At 49.3% G+C, this 16,084-nt stretch overlaps 1 protein-coding gene across 4 annotated transcripts in view; it reads left to right on the top strand.

The window, feature by feature from the left end:
- wdfy3 (WD repeat and FYVE domain containing 3) overlaps nt 1–16,084 on the top strand; it is a 74,540-nt gene that overhangs the window by 54,835 nt on the left and 3,621 nt on the right. For all 4 annotated transcript variants that reach the window (XM_035378516.1, XM_035378517.1, XM_035378515.1 and 1 more), the window contains 26 exons: nt 810–916; nt 1,579–1,761; nt 2,431–2,588; nt 2,739–2,816; nt 3,209–3,436; nt 5,591–5,759; nt 6,219–6,382; nt 6,907–7,055; nt 7,927–8,047; nt 8,143–8,228; nt 8,533–8,613; nt 8,700–8,754; nt 8,875–8,994; nt 9,743–9,860; nt 9,953–10,059; nt 10,215–10,368; nt 10,604–10,695; nt 11,038–11,250; nt 11,346–11,493; nt 11,815–11,969; nt 12,318–12,476; nt 12,846–13,025; nt 13,518–13,700; nt 13,958–14,054; nt 14,442–14,762; nt 15,545–15,656. In XM_035378516.1, the coding sequence (XP_035234407.1) occupies nt 810–916; nt 1,579–1,761; nt 2,431–2,588; nt 2,739–2,816; nt 3,209–3,436; nt 5,591–5,759; nt 6,219–6,382; nt 6,907–7,055; nt 7,927–8,047; nt 8,143–8,228; nt 8,533–8,613; nt 8,700–8,754; nt 8,875–8,994; nt 9,743–9,860; nt 9,953–10,059; nt 10,215–10,368; nt 10,604–10,695; nt 11,038–11,250; nt 11,346–11,493; nt 11,815–11,969; nt 12,318–12,476; nt 12,846–13,025; nt 13,518–13,700; nt 13,958–14,054; nt 14,442–14,762; nt 15,545–15,656 (3,738 nt within the window). The remainder of the gene's footprint in view (nt 1–809; nt 917–1,578; nt 1,762–2,430; nt 2,589–2,738; nt 2,817–3,208; nt 3,437–5,590; nt 5,760–6,218; nt 6,383–6,906; nt 7,056–7,926; nt 8,048–8,142; nt 8,229–8,532; nt 8,614–8,699; nt 8,755–8,874; nt 8,995–9,742; nt 9,861–9,952; nt 10,060–10,214; nt 10,369–10,603; nt 10,696–11,037; nt 11,251–11,345; nt 11,494–11,814; nt 11,970–12,317; nt 12,477–12,845; nt 13,026–13,517; nt 13,701–13,957; nt 14,055–14,441; nt 14,763–15,544; nt 15,657–16,084) is intronic.

The raw sequence follows: 16,084 nt of genomic DNA, 5'->3' as shown, positions 1-16,084 counted from the left end.
GTGGCAGAATGTTAAAGGGGGGGGGGGAATCTAAAACGTTCTGAACCACAAAGTTTCTATGAGTGTGAGGTCCGTCCAGTGCTGATGGTTGTGTTCGGAAACTGAATTTGTAATCTGAGAAAGTTGAAGAAGTAGCGTTTTACCACAGTATGAGCTAAAGTCCAGGATGTGTGGATTGGAGAGCCTTACAGTGTTACATTTACTCAATCAACTGAGAGCTGCCAAGCCAGTCTTCTTGACCATATTTAGCATATCTTTAAAGGATATTAAAAAGCGGACCATTGTCAGAGCTTCATTCAGCAAAGAAGCCTGAGGATCTGTGCAGTTTATTAACCGTATTGGTATCTGGGTGAATACAGCCGACAGGCTCGCTGTGTTGTAGTGTAGTAAAGAGGTGTTTATTTTCTTGGTTATAAAGAACTGGGTCCTGTATAGTCAGCCTTATTTGTAATAATTGTGCATTTCTGTTTTTCCACTGCAATAGACAGACCCTTAAGGGATTCAAGGGAACGTAATGAATTTAAAGTGGCATTGTTGTACGGTGCTTAAAGCGCTTTGGAAATTCACTGTCACCCACAGCGTAGAAAGACTGGCTTCCTTCAGTGATAATTTTTCTTGGTCGTCATTTTCCGTTTTATGACACCGCTGCCTTCGAGATGGTGTACTGTAAATCTTTCTGCATCGCGTGAACGTGCTGCGGAGCGTAACAATGCAGTAAATCGTTAGCGGTGATTTATTAACGCGTTATGTGGGAAGCGTTCTGTGATGCGTTCCGCCGCTGACTCCGCCCTCTCCCCCCTCCCCCGCAGCGTGGAGGGATTCGGCCTGGAGGCGGAGGCTCGCATGACCACCTGGCACGTCATGATGCCGACCGAGACCGAGCCGGACGCCGCGCACAGCCAGGACGGCGGCGAAGGTCAGGGGTCACCCGCTCTCTCTCTCTCTCTCTCTCTCTCTCTCGCTTGCTCTCCTTCCGAACCAGTATACCACCAATCAGAGATGGCTGTACACTCCCACCCCTTCATTCCACTTCCAGCATGGCTAGTTTATAGCGCAAATCTTATTATTTGGTTTTGAAGTCGATTTGGGCGGCAGTGTAGTATAATGGGTAAGGAACTGGTCTTGTAACATGAAGGACACAGGTTCAATTCCTGGGTAGGCCACTGCCGTTGTACCCTGGAGCAAGGTACTTACATACTGAAGCAATGCAGGTAAGTCACTCTGGAAAAGAGCATCTGCTAAATGCCTGTAATGTAATGAAGTGTAATGACCTATGGAAACAGCTGCTTGGCTTTAATGCGGCAGTCTAAGTGGTAAATAGCATGATTTTACATGTGGGAGTGCTGAGCCGTGTCTTTGTTTGTGAGTTTCTCGCGGGTTCTTTGTGACTTTCTCTCGGGTTCTTTGTGACTTTCTTGCAGGTTTTTTGTTTGTGATTTTCTCTCCAGTTCTTTGTGACTTTCTCTCAGGTTCTTTGTGACTTTCTTGCAGGTTTTTTGTTTGTGACTTTTTCCCAGGTTCTTTGTTTGTGACTTTCCTTGTTTGGGTTCTCTGTCCTTCGCGCGCGTGCCCCCGCAGGCCGGCAGCTCCTGCTGAAGGCGGTGAACCGCGTCTGGACGGAGCTCCTCCACAGCAAGCGGCAGATGCTGGAGGACGTCTTCAAGGTGTCCCTGCCCGCCAACGACCGCGGCCACGTGGACATCGGCACCGCCCGCGGCCTCATCGAGGAGCCCGCCGCCAAGAGCTGGCACAACCACCTGGGTGAGCCGCCGTTACACACACGCGCACAAGCACACACACACACACACACACACAGACGTAGACACACGCACACACACACACAGACGTAGACACACACGCACGCACACACACACACACACACACACACACACACGTAGACACACGCACGTACAGGCACACATACGACACAAGCACACATGCACTGACATAAACGCAGGCATGGACACACACACACACACACACACACATACATATGAACAGAAACCCACGCACACTAACCAGCACTCCCATATGCATGGACACAAAAAACAAAATCCCTATTCCCACCCACCCCACAATGATTATAATTTATGGCACATGGTGTGGAAAATAGCCCCATTTTCCCTTCTTTGTTAAGAATGCGCTCGCACACAGGCACACTCGAAATGGCGCAGAAACCGTAAGCCCTCGCGCTTTAAAGCCCGCGAGGAGGCTCTAATTCCAGCGATTTACAAGCTGTAAATGACGGAGGGCTTTTTCTCCTGCCTCGGCGCTGGCAGATTTACGCCCGGGAGGATGAGAAACGACCGCTGCGCTTTGGCATTCTGATGTGCCCCCCCCCCCCCCCCCCCCCCAGTCAGCGAGCAGTATTTTGAGAGCCACGGTAGGCGCTATATAAAATACTCACTGCAGTGCCCCCTCCCCCCCCAGCCCACGAGAGGAAGTACGTCAGCAGGGGCGAGACGGCGGCCCCCGCCGCCCCGTTCAAGCTGCCCCGCGTCAGCAGCGGGTTCGGGCTGTCCAAGCTGACGGGGGCCAGGCGAAACAGGAAGGACAACAGCCAGAACAAGAGCAACATCTCCGCGCAGGTACGGACCGTCCCAATGGCAGTAACTCATTTATTTATGCGCTGCTTCCGTACGAGGCCCGTGGCTCTGAGTGCCTCGCGGTGGGGCTCTTCAGCCGTAAAAAGCTGGTAATGGACCTCACGCTCTCCCCTCCCCAAACTCTGTCCTCAGGAAACCTTCCAGTGGATGTTCACTCACATCGCTGTCGTTCGGGACCTGGTCACGCTGCAGTACAAAGAGTATCAGGAGGTATGGAGCCCGTGCCACTGTGCACCGCCGCACACCAAAACCGCCTTGCATGTACGGGAGGAGACGGGTTCGAGGCCCTTTGGCTCCTCTGAAAATGATTTATGTTAGTTGTGTACCCGACAGATGTGATTTAACTTGTTCACTTGCCGTTTGAAATGAATTTTGTTAAATGGAAAAGAAAATACGTAATTAAGTAGCTTCCTATTGGTCAGGTCGGGCAGTAACTGCAGTGCTGCCACCAATGTGTAACCCGGAGAACATTCCGGGGGTGCCTCTGACTTCTCACTGTTCATTGTCAGTACATGGGGGGTGGAGTCCAGTGATGGCATCCGTCCATGTGGGCCATCTGTGTGAATTTTGTGACCCCCCCCACCCCTCCTTGTTTGGGACAGAGGCAGCAGAACGCTCTGAAGTACGTGACGGAGGAGTGGGCGGCCATCGAGTACGAGCTCCTGAGGGAGAGGGGCCTGTGGGGCCCCCCGATCGGGTCCCACCTGGACAAGTTCCTGCTGGACATGACGGAGGGGCCCTGCCGCATGAGGAAGAAGATGGTGCGCAACGACATGTTCTACATCCACTACCCCTACGTTCCCGACTGCGAGCCCAACACCGCCTCCCAGGTACGGCGCCGCCCCTTTCGTTTCACTCGTTCGGCAGCTCCTATCCTGAGTGGCATACAAACTGACAGGCACGAGCACGGACCAATAGGGAGTCAGTGAGCGTTTATATTTGAATCAGCATTCCCAACCTGCAAGTGGTTGACTTAACCTGAAAATATAGGATGGCTTAAAATATGTAAGGCTTAAAGCTTTTTTGTTGTTGTTTCACTGATAGGTAAGACTCAAAAATGAAAACTGAACTGAAAATGAATTAACCATCCCAAAAGTAGTTAAACAATCAAGATGTGAGTAATTGTTTTTAGGAGGATTTCCTCTAAGCTTATACAAACTTTTACCATCAGCCAGCTGAAATAAACTGACAGATGGAGGTAAAACAAACGAAACAAAATTGTATAAGAGCGACTGAGCCCCTGTGTTCCCCCGTCCAGTACCCCTGACCCACCACCCATCTGTCCCCTCCTCAGTACCCCTGTACGCCACCCGCCTCACCCAGCACAAGAGTGGCCCTAATCTCAAACCTCGATTAGCACCCGCTCACACTAATGCGTGAGGCCCTCGCAGTGGTGGCCAACGCTCGCTGGCTTCGAGCGTGTGCCAGGGTTACTGACCCCAGGATTAGCTTCCAGTTTGAGGCTTAGCTGGATTTCTCCCATCTTGACAAAGTTTGAGCCGCGTTCAGTCGAAAGCAGGGCCTGTCAGCACAGAAATTCAATTAGTCATGTTCACGTTCGAATGGCTCAAAACTATTTTACCTAGCAGCGAATTAGATTCTAAATGAACAGTACGTAAGTAATTAGCCTGTAGAACCTGTTCTGTAAGATCTCAGAAACTAGGCTATACTTGCCTGTGTCTGAGTCCTATTTTCAATTGGATTGAGACCCCAGGCCAGCCTGACAACGCCTGTGCTGGTCTTGCAGCTTAAATATACCCAAGTTCCTTTACACGGTAGATAAAAAAATTAACTCAGGTTTGGTGCATGCAGCAAAGAAGAAAGATGCTGTTGACCTTGGGTCTTGACTTAACCTGCAGCTAGGCCTTTTCTATCCAAACCTATCTTTAACCTCGCTTGTGGTTCTTTGGCTGCATAAAGACCTTGCAACCACAGTGTCTCTTCCCATTATCTCTGTGAAATAAAATGAGTTCTCTCTTGGCCTCCCTGATTGTGTCATGGTGAATAAAGATGGAATACTATTCTGGAGTGGAGATTCATATCCTGTAAGAAGAGCTGAAGTGTTTACTGCGTTGCATCACACAGATAATTCACCGTAGCACCGTGTTTGTGCACAGTGAGAATTCGGCTTTGTTCCAAACACTAAAAATTGGACGGCAGACCAAGTCAAGTCAGATTTCTCTTCTCTTGCCATAATAAGCGAACCAAAAAGAATACAACAAATAAAAAAAAAGAGGTATATCATCTCCCACAGGGCCCGGTGTGTCGGTAAGCGTCTTAGCCTGAAATTCTTGCGTTGCTTGATGCTTTTGCCAAAGGCTGTTGACAAGCCTTTCCTCCTAAAACAAGGACAGCCTCTCACGCGGCGGTACAGGCAATTACCGTTCTGCGCGGTAATCTCACGCAAGGTCAAGCACGCTCGGGTCGGGGATAAGCCCCGCTCCTGCGTAGTCAGTAGTTTTCCGTTTCATTTTCGCGCTGTAGAGGTTCTTAAAAGGACACATTTTCTCCGCTGATAGCAGCCTAACAGAGCTGCTTGTTGCGGATTTTGTTAGGGAGGATCTCGTAAAGGGCTGTGCAGTGTTTTATTAGTGTTGTTGTGCGGTTTTTATGCGCAGGGCTGTTTCGTTTATCACCGTCTGCTGCGCCGGTGGACTGAAGGGTTTCTCAGTTCTGTCGACTCTGCCTCTGTGTAATTAACTGCGATGTGGCGCCCGGAGGGGACGTCAGGGGATTGTTTTCCTGACTAAAACCTCCAAACAGGAGTCCCACAAAACTTTCCGCAAATGCCGAAAGACGTAAAGATACTGAAAATGCGTTCATAGCACATCTCAGTCCTTTATTTTGAGCTGTAAATGCAGCCCGATTTAATTTTCGGTATTTTTCCGGTAACGGTAATGCATTTACGTGTGCGTAAAACTCCCGGTGCGCGGCGGGTTGAAGTGCGCTCTGTGTTCCCGTCACCGAACGGTCCTCCCCTGCAGAAACCGCCACGCTACCGCAGGGCCATCAGCTACGACAGCAAGGACTACTACATGCGACTGCTGTCGGGGAACCCCGGCATGTACCAGCACTCGGTCCAGCAGAGCTCCGAGGGGGAGACCGCGCCGCACGAACCCGAGCCGGGGGAGGACACCATCGCCCGGGTCAAAGGTACGCGCCGGCCGGGTCGAGGGTCGGAGGTCAGAGGGGACGGCGGAAGGAGAAGGGCGGGTTTATTCGGTGATGGGGGCTGAGCCTCTCGGGGCTGGAGCTATGATGTCCATCGTTGAATAATGTCGACCAATCAAAGGACCTTGCTTTTATAGAAAAACACTAATTGGTTCATATCAGCATGTAACTATGCAATCTTGAAGCCTTATTCTCCAATCACTACAGTTTTTGAAAATTAAGTATATCATTGGTGTTTATCAGACTCAAGTGTTGTCATTTTGTGTCCAGACATCTTCTCAGAAGCTGAGAGTTTTCTGCGTTTATGTCTAGAAAAACATTTTTAGAGTTTAACCCTTGATGTCATTCCCTGTTAAGAGAAAAGGCATACAGTAAATGTGTGAAAATGTGAGAGCCCCATTTTGCGAGAGGGTGACTGTCCCTCCCCTGCTGCGCCCCCAGGTCTGGTGAAGGCCCCCCTGAAGCGCTCGCGCTCCACGGCGGACGGGGGGGACGAGGACAGCCAGGACCCCCCTCAGGACCAGATTCTGGAGGCCGGGGGCGGGGACGAGGAGGAGAAGACAGACAACACGGCCCTACTGAGACTGCTGGAGGAGGGGGAGAAGGTGGGGTGGGGGGGTGTGAGGTGTAGGTGGGGTGTGGGTGGTGGGTATTGAATTGGGGTCGGGTGTGGGTGGTAGGTGTTGAGTGGTGGGGGTTTGGTGTGGGTGGTGGAGTGTGGGTGTACAGATGTGGGGTGTGGAATGACACAGCTGGGCAGCAGGCACCGCTCCCCAGAGAATTCACACTCATTCACTCATGTGGCAGTTTTTACTCTGTGCACTTTAAAAATAATTATCCTTTCAGTCATAATTTGTGAACTTCACATCCATAACTCGTCTGAGCTCATCAAAACATAGGAAAATCTGTATTTTATTAAAATTTGTTTTAAATGTATTACCTGTCTCCACTGCCATTTCCGTTTTAGCAATGTATCATCATATTTATCATTTTCTGTTTCAATGGAGTCTTTAAGGCAGAGACACATCTCAGTTTATTAAACAGTAAATCCTGAACTGAACCGAGCTGAACTGAGCTGAACCGTGCCGAGCTGAGCTGAGCTGAACCGAGCCGGTGTCTCTCTCTACAGATCCAGCACATGTACCGCTGCGCTCGCGTCCAGGGCCTGGACACCAGCGAGGGCCTGCTGCTCTTCGGGAAAGAGCACTTCTACGTCATCGATGGCTTCACCATGACCGTCGCCCGCGAGATCCGTGACATCGACACGCTTCCTGCAAAGTGAGACTCACTTCCTCCTGTGGGCGCGGGGTTCCGATTAAAGTCACATGCAGCCAGAGACTGTATTTTTCTTCAAGAAAATCAAAGGAGTACTATGATAACTGCATTGTGTAACAAGCCAGTTTTGGTCAACATAAAGAGTTAGTTTATTCAATCAACCGAAGCACTCTTATTAGTATGGGTAAAATCGCACGTTGTCATTTAATAGATCCGTACCGGATCTTAAGAAACCATTTGTATTTGTACAAATTAGTAGCCTAGTCTTCTTTCTGGATTGGAAGAACTGCGACACAGCCCTTGATCAAAACAACACCCACACGATGTGCTGTTACTGCTGAAGACGCGCGTGTGTATCTCCTGAAAATCTCTCGTTCCCATCTGTGGTTAAGTGTTCTGTTTGCCCCGCTGCAGTGAGAAACCTTGGATTTCATCAGCATTTTCCCTGAACTCTTAAGCTACAAATCTTATAATCTTGCATTTTTTAAAATGTCAAATATTTGGAGGGTTCATTTTTTGTTCACTGAACTGCACAAACTGTCTGGTGCAACATGTCCATTTATTTTTGAGTCACAGTTAACCCTTTAAGGTCTAAGATCACAGATATGTGATTATAATGTTCTTAAGTGAACATTCTAATGCTGATGTAACAATCACTGCTGGTTATTGAAAGCAATGGAGTTCTAGAACACTGACTTAGAATTCTGAAAAAGAAAAAAACATTCAAAAGACCTACTCTTGAAAGGGTTAAAGATCAGTGTTGGCTAAATCCAGTAGAGTGGCTTGAACACAGTGGTGGCATCTGTACTTCAGGCTGAGTTTGCCTGTATTGAATCTGACCGCGTGACGAGGCCTGTGCTTGTCCGTATCCCAGCATGCACGAGGCCATCATCCCCAGGGGGGCGCGGCAGGGCCAGAGCCAGCTGAAGAGGACCTGCAGCATCTTCGCCTACGAGGACATCAAAGAGGTGCACAAGCGCCGCTACCTGCTGCAGGTGAGAATCCGCTCGTCTTTCACCCCCACGTGAGCGCTATCCAGAGCTCAGTTCCTGAGTCCCCTTCACACCCCACCTCTGCTCCTGTTTTCCAGCCCATGGCCGTAGAGGTGTTTTCTGGAGACGGGCGGAATTACCTGCTAGCGTTCCAGAAAGGAGTCCGGAACAAAGTCTACCAGAGGTACAGAAAATGGTTGTTGTCAATGCTGTTTATTCAGTATTTCAGACTTGTAGCCTGCAACCTAGAAACCAAGCCTACAAGCTCTCTGTCTCTGTCTCTATAGAATGAGAGAGAGAGAGAGATAGCTGATAGAATAAAGGCAGAGGAACTGAATAGAATAGAATGTAACATCAGAGACAAAGCATTAAGCTAAAAAATATTGACAGCACCATCGGGACACAGCGTAGCCCTCCAGCACGAGCTGCACCAGTAATGAACACATCTTAGTCTGTGTTAAGTGTAACGTGGGTCTCTTTGTGTGCAGGTTCCTGGCGGTGGTGCCCTCCCTCGCCGACAGCTCTGAGTCGGTGTCCGGACAGCGCCCCAACACCAGCGTGGAGCAGGGGTAGGTCCTCCAGCCAGGCAAAACGCAGGAACAAGCTGATATATGGTCACATGATCATAGACTGACTCCTCCTTTCATTCACTTAGGTCTGGTTTGCTGAGCACTCTCGTGGGCGAGAAGTCGGTCACGCAGAGATGGGAGGTGGGCAGGATGCTTCTTCTCTCTAGATGAGATTTATTTTATGATTGACACTGTATTCTGACAGCCGTCCTTGGACGAGGTAAATGTTTAACACTGACACCTGTGCATTTCCACACGCAGAGAGGGGAGATCAGTAACTTCCAGTACCTGATGCACCTCAACACCCTGGCCGGCCGGTCCTACAACGACCTGATGCAGTACCCCGTCTTCCCCTGGATCCTGGCCGACTACCACTCAGAGGTAGCTGGACAAGGCCACACTGTTTTAGAGGGTTGCATTTTCATAGCTAGTGTCCTCCTGGTCTGGTGCACGCACAGCAGACATTTTGTGCTGAAACGCTCATGACTCCTCAGCTGAATGTTGCCAGTAGGTCTGCGCGAATGAACAGAGTCCTCCCAGACAAAGCCTTGCTTTATTGCTGTCCTCTCCCAGACCTTAAAAAAGACACGTGTTCCCCACTATCATGTGTGAGGCCTTCCTTGTCCTCTGACAGTTGAACAGCAAGTCGTTTCTGGGCTTACGTAATCCAGCTGTGGATTAAAAGGGATGTGTCAGAATCGCATTAGACAAACCCCTCAAGGGGTCTTTGTCACCATTTTTCATGAAAATTAATAAACGTACGGTAATATGAATACATGAATGTGTTCTGACAAGGAAGGGAAGGGATATCTGTCTTTATTTGTGTGACTGTTATACAGTCTGATAAATCTTCTCAGTCCTGGAATCATTTGTATACAGTGAAACATGCAGTAGATTTAGCTCTGTGTAAGTGAGCTTGGTTGTGTAGTGAGCTACTGCAGCAGTCAGATATTGATATCGTTGTTATTGATATTGATCAGCCACAGGAAGTGGACCACTGGTATTACAGCGATATAGCACTTCATTTTAAAGGGGAAAATTTTGATACCAGCATTAGATTTTTTTGCAACAAAATGACTCAGCGACAAAATGAGATTTACGCCGTAGTTGACTAGAAGTCGGTTCACAGGAACTGGACCTCTGCAACCCCAAAACATTCCGGGACCTCTCCAAGCCCATGGGGGCCCAGACGGAGGACAGGCTGACCCAGTACAAGAAGAGGTTCAAAGACTGGGAGGACCCAAACGGTAGGTTCACCCTCTTCTTGAGTTCCTCTAATGCCAACCCTGCGCCAAAAAAAAAAAAAAACCACCACGCTAACGTGGGCCGTCCCTTTCAGGTGAAACCCCGGCCTATCACTACGGCACGCACTACTCCTCGGCCATGATCGTGGCGTCGTACCTGCTCCGCATGGAGCCCTTCACGCAGATCTTCCTCCGGTTACAGGTGAGAAATAGGGGCTTCCTCATGGCCATCAGTGTTCTGGATGTTTCTGTCATAGGAGCATCCATCTTCTGATGTCTCAGAAGATGGATGCTCCTATTTGAGATAGCATCTGCTAGCATTTCTCTCGTGCTCATTCCTGTCTGGACTGGCCGCAGGGAGGACACTTTGACTTGGCGGACAGGATGTTCCACAGCGTCCAGGAGGCCTGGCTCTCCGCCGCCAAGCACAACATGGCCGACGTCAAGGAACTCATCCCCGAATTCTTCTACCTCCCGGAGTTCCTGCTCAACTCCAACAACTTTGACCTTGGTGAAGACATCATTATTTCTGTTACATTCTTCAGTTTATTTTCCAGAAACTTCCATGCCTTATAGCTGACGTAAAATCTATTTTGAAGTCTGGATTTTACTTGAAACTGAACTATTAAATGCTTTGTTCAGGAGTGCAGAGACAGTGGTCTCACACGGAACTGTTTATGGTTATGTTATCTCTCCTGTTTTGTTATTCTGCATTATTCATTGCGAGTTGTTTTTGACTGCTGCAGGGAGCAAACAGAACGGCACCAAGCTAGGTGACGTGATCCTGCCCCCGTGGGCAAAGGGTGACCCCAGAGAATTCATCAGAGTACATCGCGAGGTACGGCACGTTAACAATAAACTACTGTTTTTTTAGCTCCTGTTAACGTGTGGACCACGTCAGATTCAGCAGGGACAGCAAAACTAACGTCATCGTAACTGAAGTTCTCTTTTCAGATCAGGCACACACATAAAATGTCATTTACACAATCTGTTGTCTGTTTTTAATAAGAAATGCGTGTTCACAGTTGTACAAAAATGAAGGTAGTCTACACAAATTGCATTTACAGCACATGTAGGTAATTCACCACATACTTTAATATTTGAACAGTTGTTAAAATGGCTGTTGATTTTGTAAGCTAACGCAGTTGTAAGACAGTGATTGCGATGTGCTGTTCCTCAGGCCCTGGAGTGCGACTACGTTAGCGCGCACCTGCACGAGTGGATAGATCTGATCTTCGGCTTCAAGCAGCAGGGGGCGCCGGCGGTGGAGGCGGTTAACGTCTTCCACCACCTCTTCTACGAGGGCCAGGTGGACATCTACAACATCAACGACCCGCTCAAGGAGACCGCCACCATCGGCTTCATCAACAACTTCGGCCAGATCCCCAAACAGGTAGCGTTAGCGTTAGCGATGCTAAGAATGGGAGGAGCCCTCATTTAATGTGGTGGGTGGGCCTCTAAACTGCGTCTGTCCCATCTTTGTGTCAGCTGTTCAAGAAGCCCCACCCCCCCAAGCGCGTGCGCAGCAGGTCCAATGGAGACGCCCCCGGCACGCCTGCCTCCCTCGTCTCGGCCACCGACAAGATGTTCTTCCACCACCTGGACAACCTGCGTCCCTCGCTGGCCCCCGTCAAAGGTAGGGCCGTGCCAGAGCTGCCCGAGCACACGCAACACATTACATTACATTACAACACCCACAACTGTGGAGGCTTCTGGCTCTTTCCTCAGCATTTAACAAACAAGGACTCGGTTTCATTGATGCGAAGCACCACTCTTACGTAGCAGCAGCCTTTGGTATTTTGGCTGCTAATAGCTCCCCCTTGTGGAGGACCTTCAGTCTGATAAATGTGAGTGAGTGAGTGAGCGAGTGAGCGTGACTGTCACCAGCGCTAAAAAACAAAGCGTACACTGCTAATGATCCGTTATTCACCCCTGCTGCCTGCGTGTGGTGTTGCAGAGCTGAAGGAGCCCGTGGGCCAGATCGTGTGCACGGATAAGGGCATCCTGGCCGTGGAGCAGAACAAGGTCCTGGTGCCCACCGCCTGGAACAAAACCTTTGCCTGGGGCTTCGCCGACCTCAGCTGCAGGCTGGCTAACTACGAGTCCGACAAGGTCAGTGAACCCAGTTTCCTTCTTTCTTTTTTAAATAAACTTTATAAGTCATGTGAAATGAGGCAGTACAAACAGCATATCAAACAATGCAGATAAAAGGAAGATAAATAACTTAGAATTTCATTGCTCTCCAAGGTATGTCCCTTTTTTAATATCTTTTTTTAGTTTAGTCTTTATCAGAGCCTATCGCTACAGGATGTTTTCTTTCCTGAGGTATGTTTCAAAGATGTTGATAGTATGCTACTGCCCCCTGGTGTCCATTTAGTGTTAAAATGATATCTGCAGGTTTTATCTGGGTTGTTTGGTCATTTTCATGTCAAGCTCTGTGTTCTTCTTCTTTACCTTTAGGCGGTCATTGTGTACGAGTGCCTGTCCGAATGGGCTCAGATTCTGTGTGCCATCTGCCCGAACCCGAAGCTGGTCATCACGGGGGGCACGAGCACGGCCATCTGCGTGTGGGAGATGGGCACCTCCAAAGAGAGGGCCAAAACGCTCACTCTCAAACAGGTAAACTGCCTCATCCTCCTCTCTGTCAGTCCAGCGTGAATGTCTCCATGCATGAATGCGCGTACACGTCACGCACATGCCACAGCTGCCCCATAAGCCCAGTTGCTTAGGTCCCGGTTATGAAACACAACGGCTGTTTATGAGTGTGGTCATTTCGTGAATCATCCCAGGTTTTCTGAGGCTGAATCAGGGCTTCATAGCTTCACTTTAAGCACAGCGTTCGCTGTCACTAAGAGAAGCGTGATGACACGTGTGCGCTCATAGAGCCTCATAGAGACTGAGCTCCCAGTAATTTGAATCAGAAAGATCGCTTCGCTCGCATGCAGCTTGTTTGTGGCGTTGTCATTGGTGGCCTGTGTCGTTGGGCAGGCCTTGCTGGGTCACACGGACGCGGTGACGTGCCTGACGGCGTCCTCGGCGTACCACATCGTGGTGAGCGGCTCGCGGGACCGCACCTGCATCGTCTGGGACCTGAACAAGCTGGCCTTCGTCACCCAGCTGAGGGGACACCGCGCCCCCGTCTCCGCCCTCTGCATCAACGAGCTCACGGTGCGTGTCAACTTACGCCCGCGCTTCTACAGTTAAACACCTTAGCTGTGATAGTACACAGTAAAATGTCCAGGGTTAATTCAACACTTATAACGAGATAACATTTGTGCCCACATTCCAGAATGGGACCAAAAATGATCTGTTAAGGGTTATATTAACACTGTATGATGATAAAGACAGGCTTATAGATTGGTTATGACATGGTATATGTTTTCAAAATTTCCTGTAGACTCATATTACCTGTTTGGTAGTATCTGAAGAGATATAAACAGTAAAAACGGTGCCTTGCCCATCTTGTGAGGCTAATAATGAGATTTTTAATCTGATATTATACAGTGCTATAGAAATTGGAAAATGTACAACCGTTACATAAACCAAAATATTTCTTGTTTGAGGCTTGATTTGCATGTTACAAAAAGCTTGAAATTATGAATACATACAGAGTTTTGAGTGTGTTTTCTGTGTGCGTGTGTGTGTGTGTGTGTCTTTTAGGGAGACATTGTGTCCTGTGCTGGGACCTACATCCACGTGTGGAGCATCAACGGTAGCCCCCTGGTCAGCGTTAACACCTTCACCGGCCGCAGCCAGCAGATCCTGTGCTGCTGCGTGTCCGAGATGAACGAGTGGGACACGCAGAACGTCATCGTCACCGGCCACTCGGACGGCGTCGTTCGGGTAAGCCCCACCCACCACCTTTACTTAACCTTAACGCTCCATGATTCGATGCTTAATTTTGAGATAGTCCCTTAACTCTCAGTGATAGTATTCTGAATTATGAGATAGTCCCTTAACTGTCAAATATTCTGTGCTTAATTATGAGGTAGTCCCTTAACTCTCAGTGATTCTGTACTTAATTATGAGATGGTCCCTTAACTCTCAGTGATTCGATGCTTAATTATGAGTCTTATAATTGATGTTTGTGTTCTCCTCAGTTCTGGAGGATGGAGTTCCTGCAGGTCCTGGAGACGCCCGCCCCAGAGCCCGCTGAGCCGCCCGAAGCGCCCGACTGCTGCAGCGAGGACAAGATAGGTAAACTTTGCCCCCTGAGGCCGCCCCTAAAACACTAGCCATTACTGCTCACTGTCTCTCATACGGTAACCCCGCCCTCTCCAGATCCAGTTTCAATATGTCATCATTTCCTTTATCTCCCTGTCCACTGAACGTTATCAAATTTCATTTGGGTAAGAGCCACATCCCATTAAAATTATATTAGTGTAATCATATTGGCACAGTAAAAGAGGGATCTAAATACATTTAAAGTATTCCAGTCACGTCCAATATGTTTAGACAGTAAGTAGTGCGATTGTATGGCTTGGCTTCAGTCGGTACTGGTTTAGAATGGAAATGATGTTGTTGGTGTGGTTGGTGAATCGGTGGTATGCGGTAAATGGTGGGCTCCCGTGGGTGTGTCCGCAGAGGGCCGCGAGGCTCACGACGAGGACAGCAGCGAATCGGACGGCGAGGAGCAGAGCGCGCTCCAGGAGGCCGAGCCTGGGCCCGCCCACGGCCGGGCCTCCCGCCCCGACCGCGACCGCGGCCCCAAGGGCTCCGCCGGCCGGCCCGGCGCCGCCTGGTCCGCCGACAGCGGCTCGGACGACTCGCGGCGCTGGTCCGACTCCCTCAGCCTGGACGAGAAGGACGGCTTCGTCTTCGTCAATTACTCTGAGCGGCAGGCCCGGGCCGCCCCCCCGCACCCCCCTGCAGTGGAGGCCCGGCCGTACAGCCAGCTCAGACCCGGTAGGACACAGAGTTACTACAGCTGTGGACTAGGACACTGTCATAACACAGGGACCACAGAGTAACAACAGCTATGGACTAGGATACTGTCCTAGCACAGGGACATTAGAGCAGCTACTGCTGTGGACTAGGATACCGTCCTAGCACAGGGACCACATAGTAACTACAGCTGTGAACTAGGATACCATCATTGCACAGGGACCACAGAGTAACTACAGCTATGGACTAGGATACGGTCCCAGTATAGGGACTACAGAGTAACTACAGCTGTGTAATAGGATACTGTCCCAGCACAGGGACTACAGAGTAACTACAGCTGTGGACTAGGATACTGCCCCAGCACAGGGACTACAGAGTAACTACAGCTGTGGACTAGGATACTGTCCTACCGCAGGGATTACAGAGTAACTACATCTGTGGACTAGGATACTGCCCCAGCACAGGGACTACAGAGTAACTACAGCTGTGGACTAGGATACTGCCCCAGCACAGGGACTACAGAGTAGCTACAACTGTGGACTAGGATACTATTTGCTGGCCAGTGGGTGAAAAAAGCTAATTTCATGCCCTGCCTGGTTTTATCAGATAACCTTGAGTACAACTCAATATATAGCACATAAAATTGAGCGCATTTGGCTGTTAGGTGAACCTCTAGAATTTAATGTCTGCATTGATTCTCTGGAAATAAATCGCTTACAGGGCTTGTCATAAGCAAATATAATCTGCATTTGTGCTGAGCTGTGCTGTCTTTCTTTCTCTCTCTCCCTCTCCCCACTGAACAGGCTACAGATGGGAGCGTCAGCTGGTGTTCCGGAGCAAACTCACCATGCACACGGCGTTCGACCGCAAAGACAACGCCCACCCGGCAGAAATCAGCGCGCTTGCCATCTCAAAGTAGGCGGACCTTTTCCCTTTATTTCTCACGGCAGTCAAGGTTGCTTTGAATGACAGAGAGCTGAAGACTATGCTGGCTGCAGAGGTCTATGATTCAGCTCTTTAAAACTGTGTTATAGCCTCTGGTACTCTCTCTTAAAGGGCTAGATGATGAAAACCTTCAAAAGCCCTTTGCACAATGAGAGAACCTATGAGTAGTCGTTCTCTAAAAAGGAATTTAAAAAAAACAATTAGCCTGTGTCATGGATTTAGATCCCAAGGGGACGTCCCCTATCTTTGGCAGAAGAACAAATGTTCCCCCCAATATTATCATTGAGTAGTACCGTTAGTGCCCCACCCCCTCAGAATTTTTTTTTTTTTTTTTTTTTAATTTCCTGTTTGTTGTCCCCCATGTTAAACGTATTATAAATGGAGGACGGTCTGATAGT

This window comes from Anguilla anguilla, chromosome 10 (genome assembly GCF_013347855.1).
Source record: "Anguilla anguilla isolate fAngAng1 chromosome 10, fAngAng1.pri, whole genome shotgun sequence".
Classification (NCBI taxonomy): Eukaryota; Metazoa; Chordata; class Actinopteri; order Anguilliformes; family Anguillidae; genus Anguilla; species Anguilla anguilla.
This window is presented reverse-complemented; position numbering and strand designations above follow the sequence as displayed.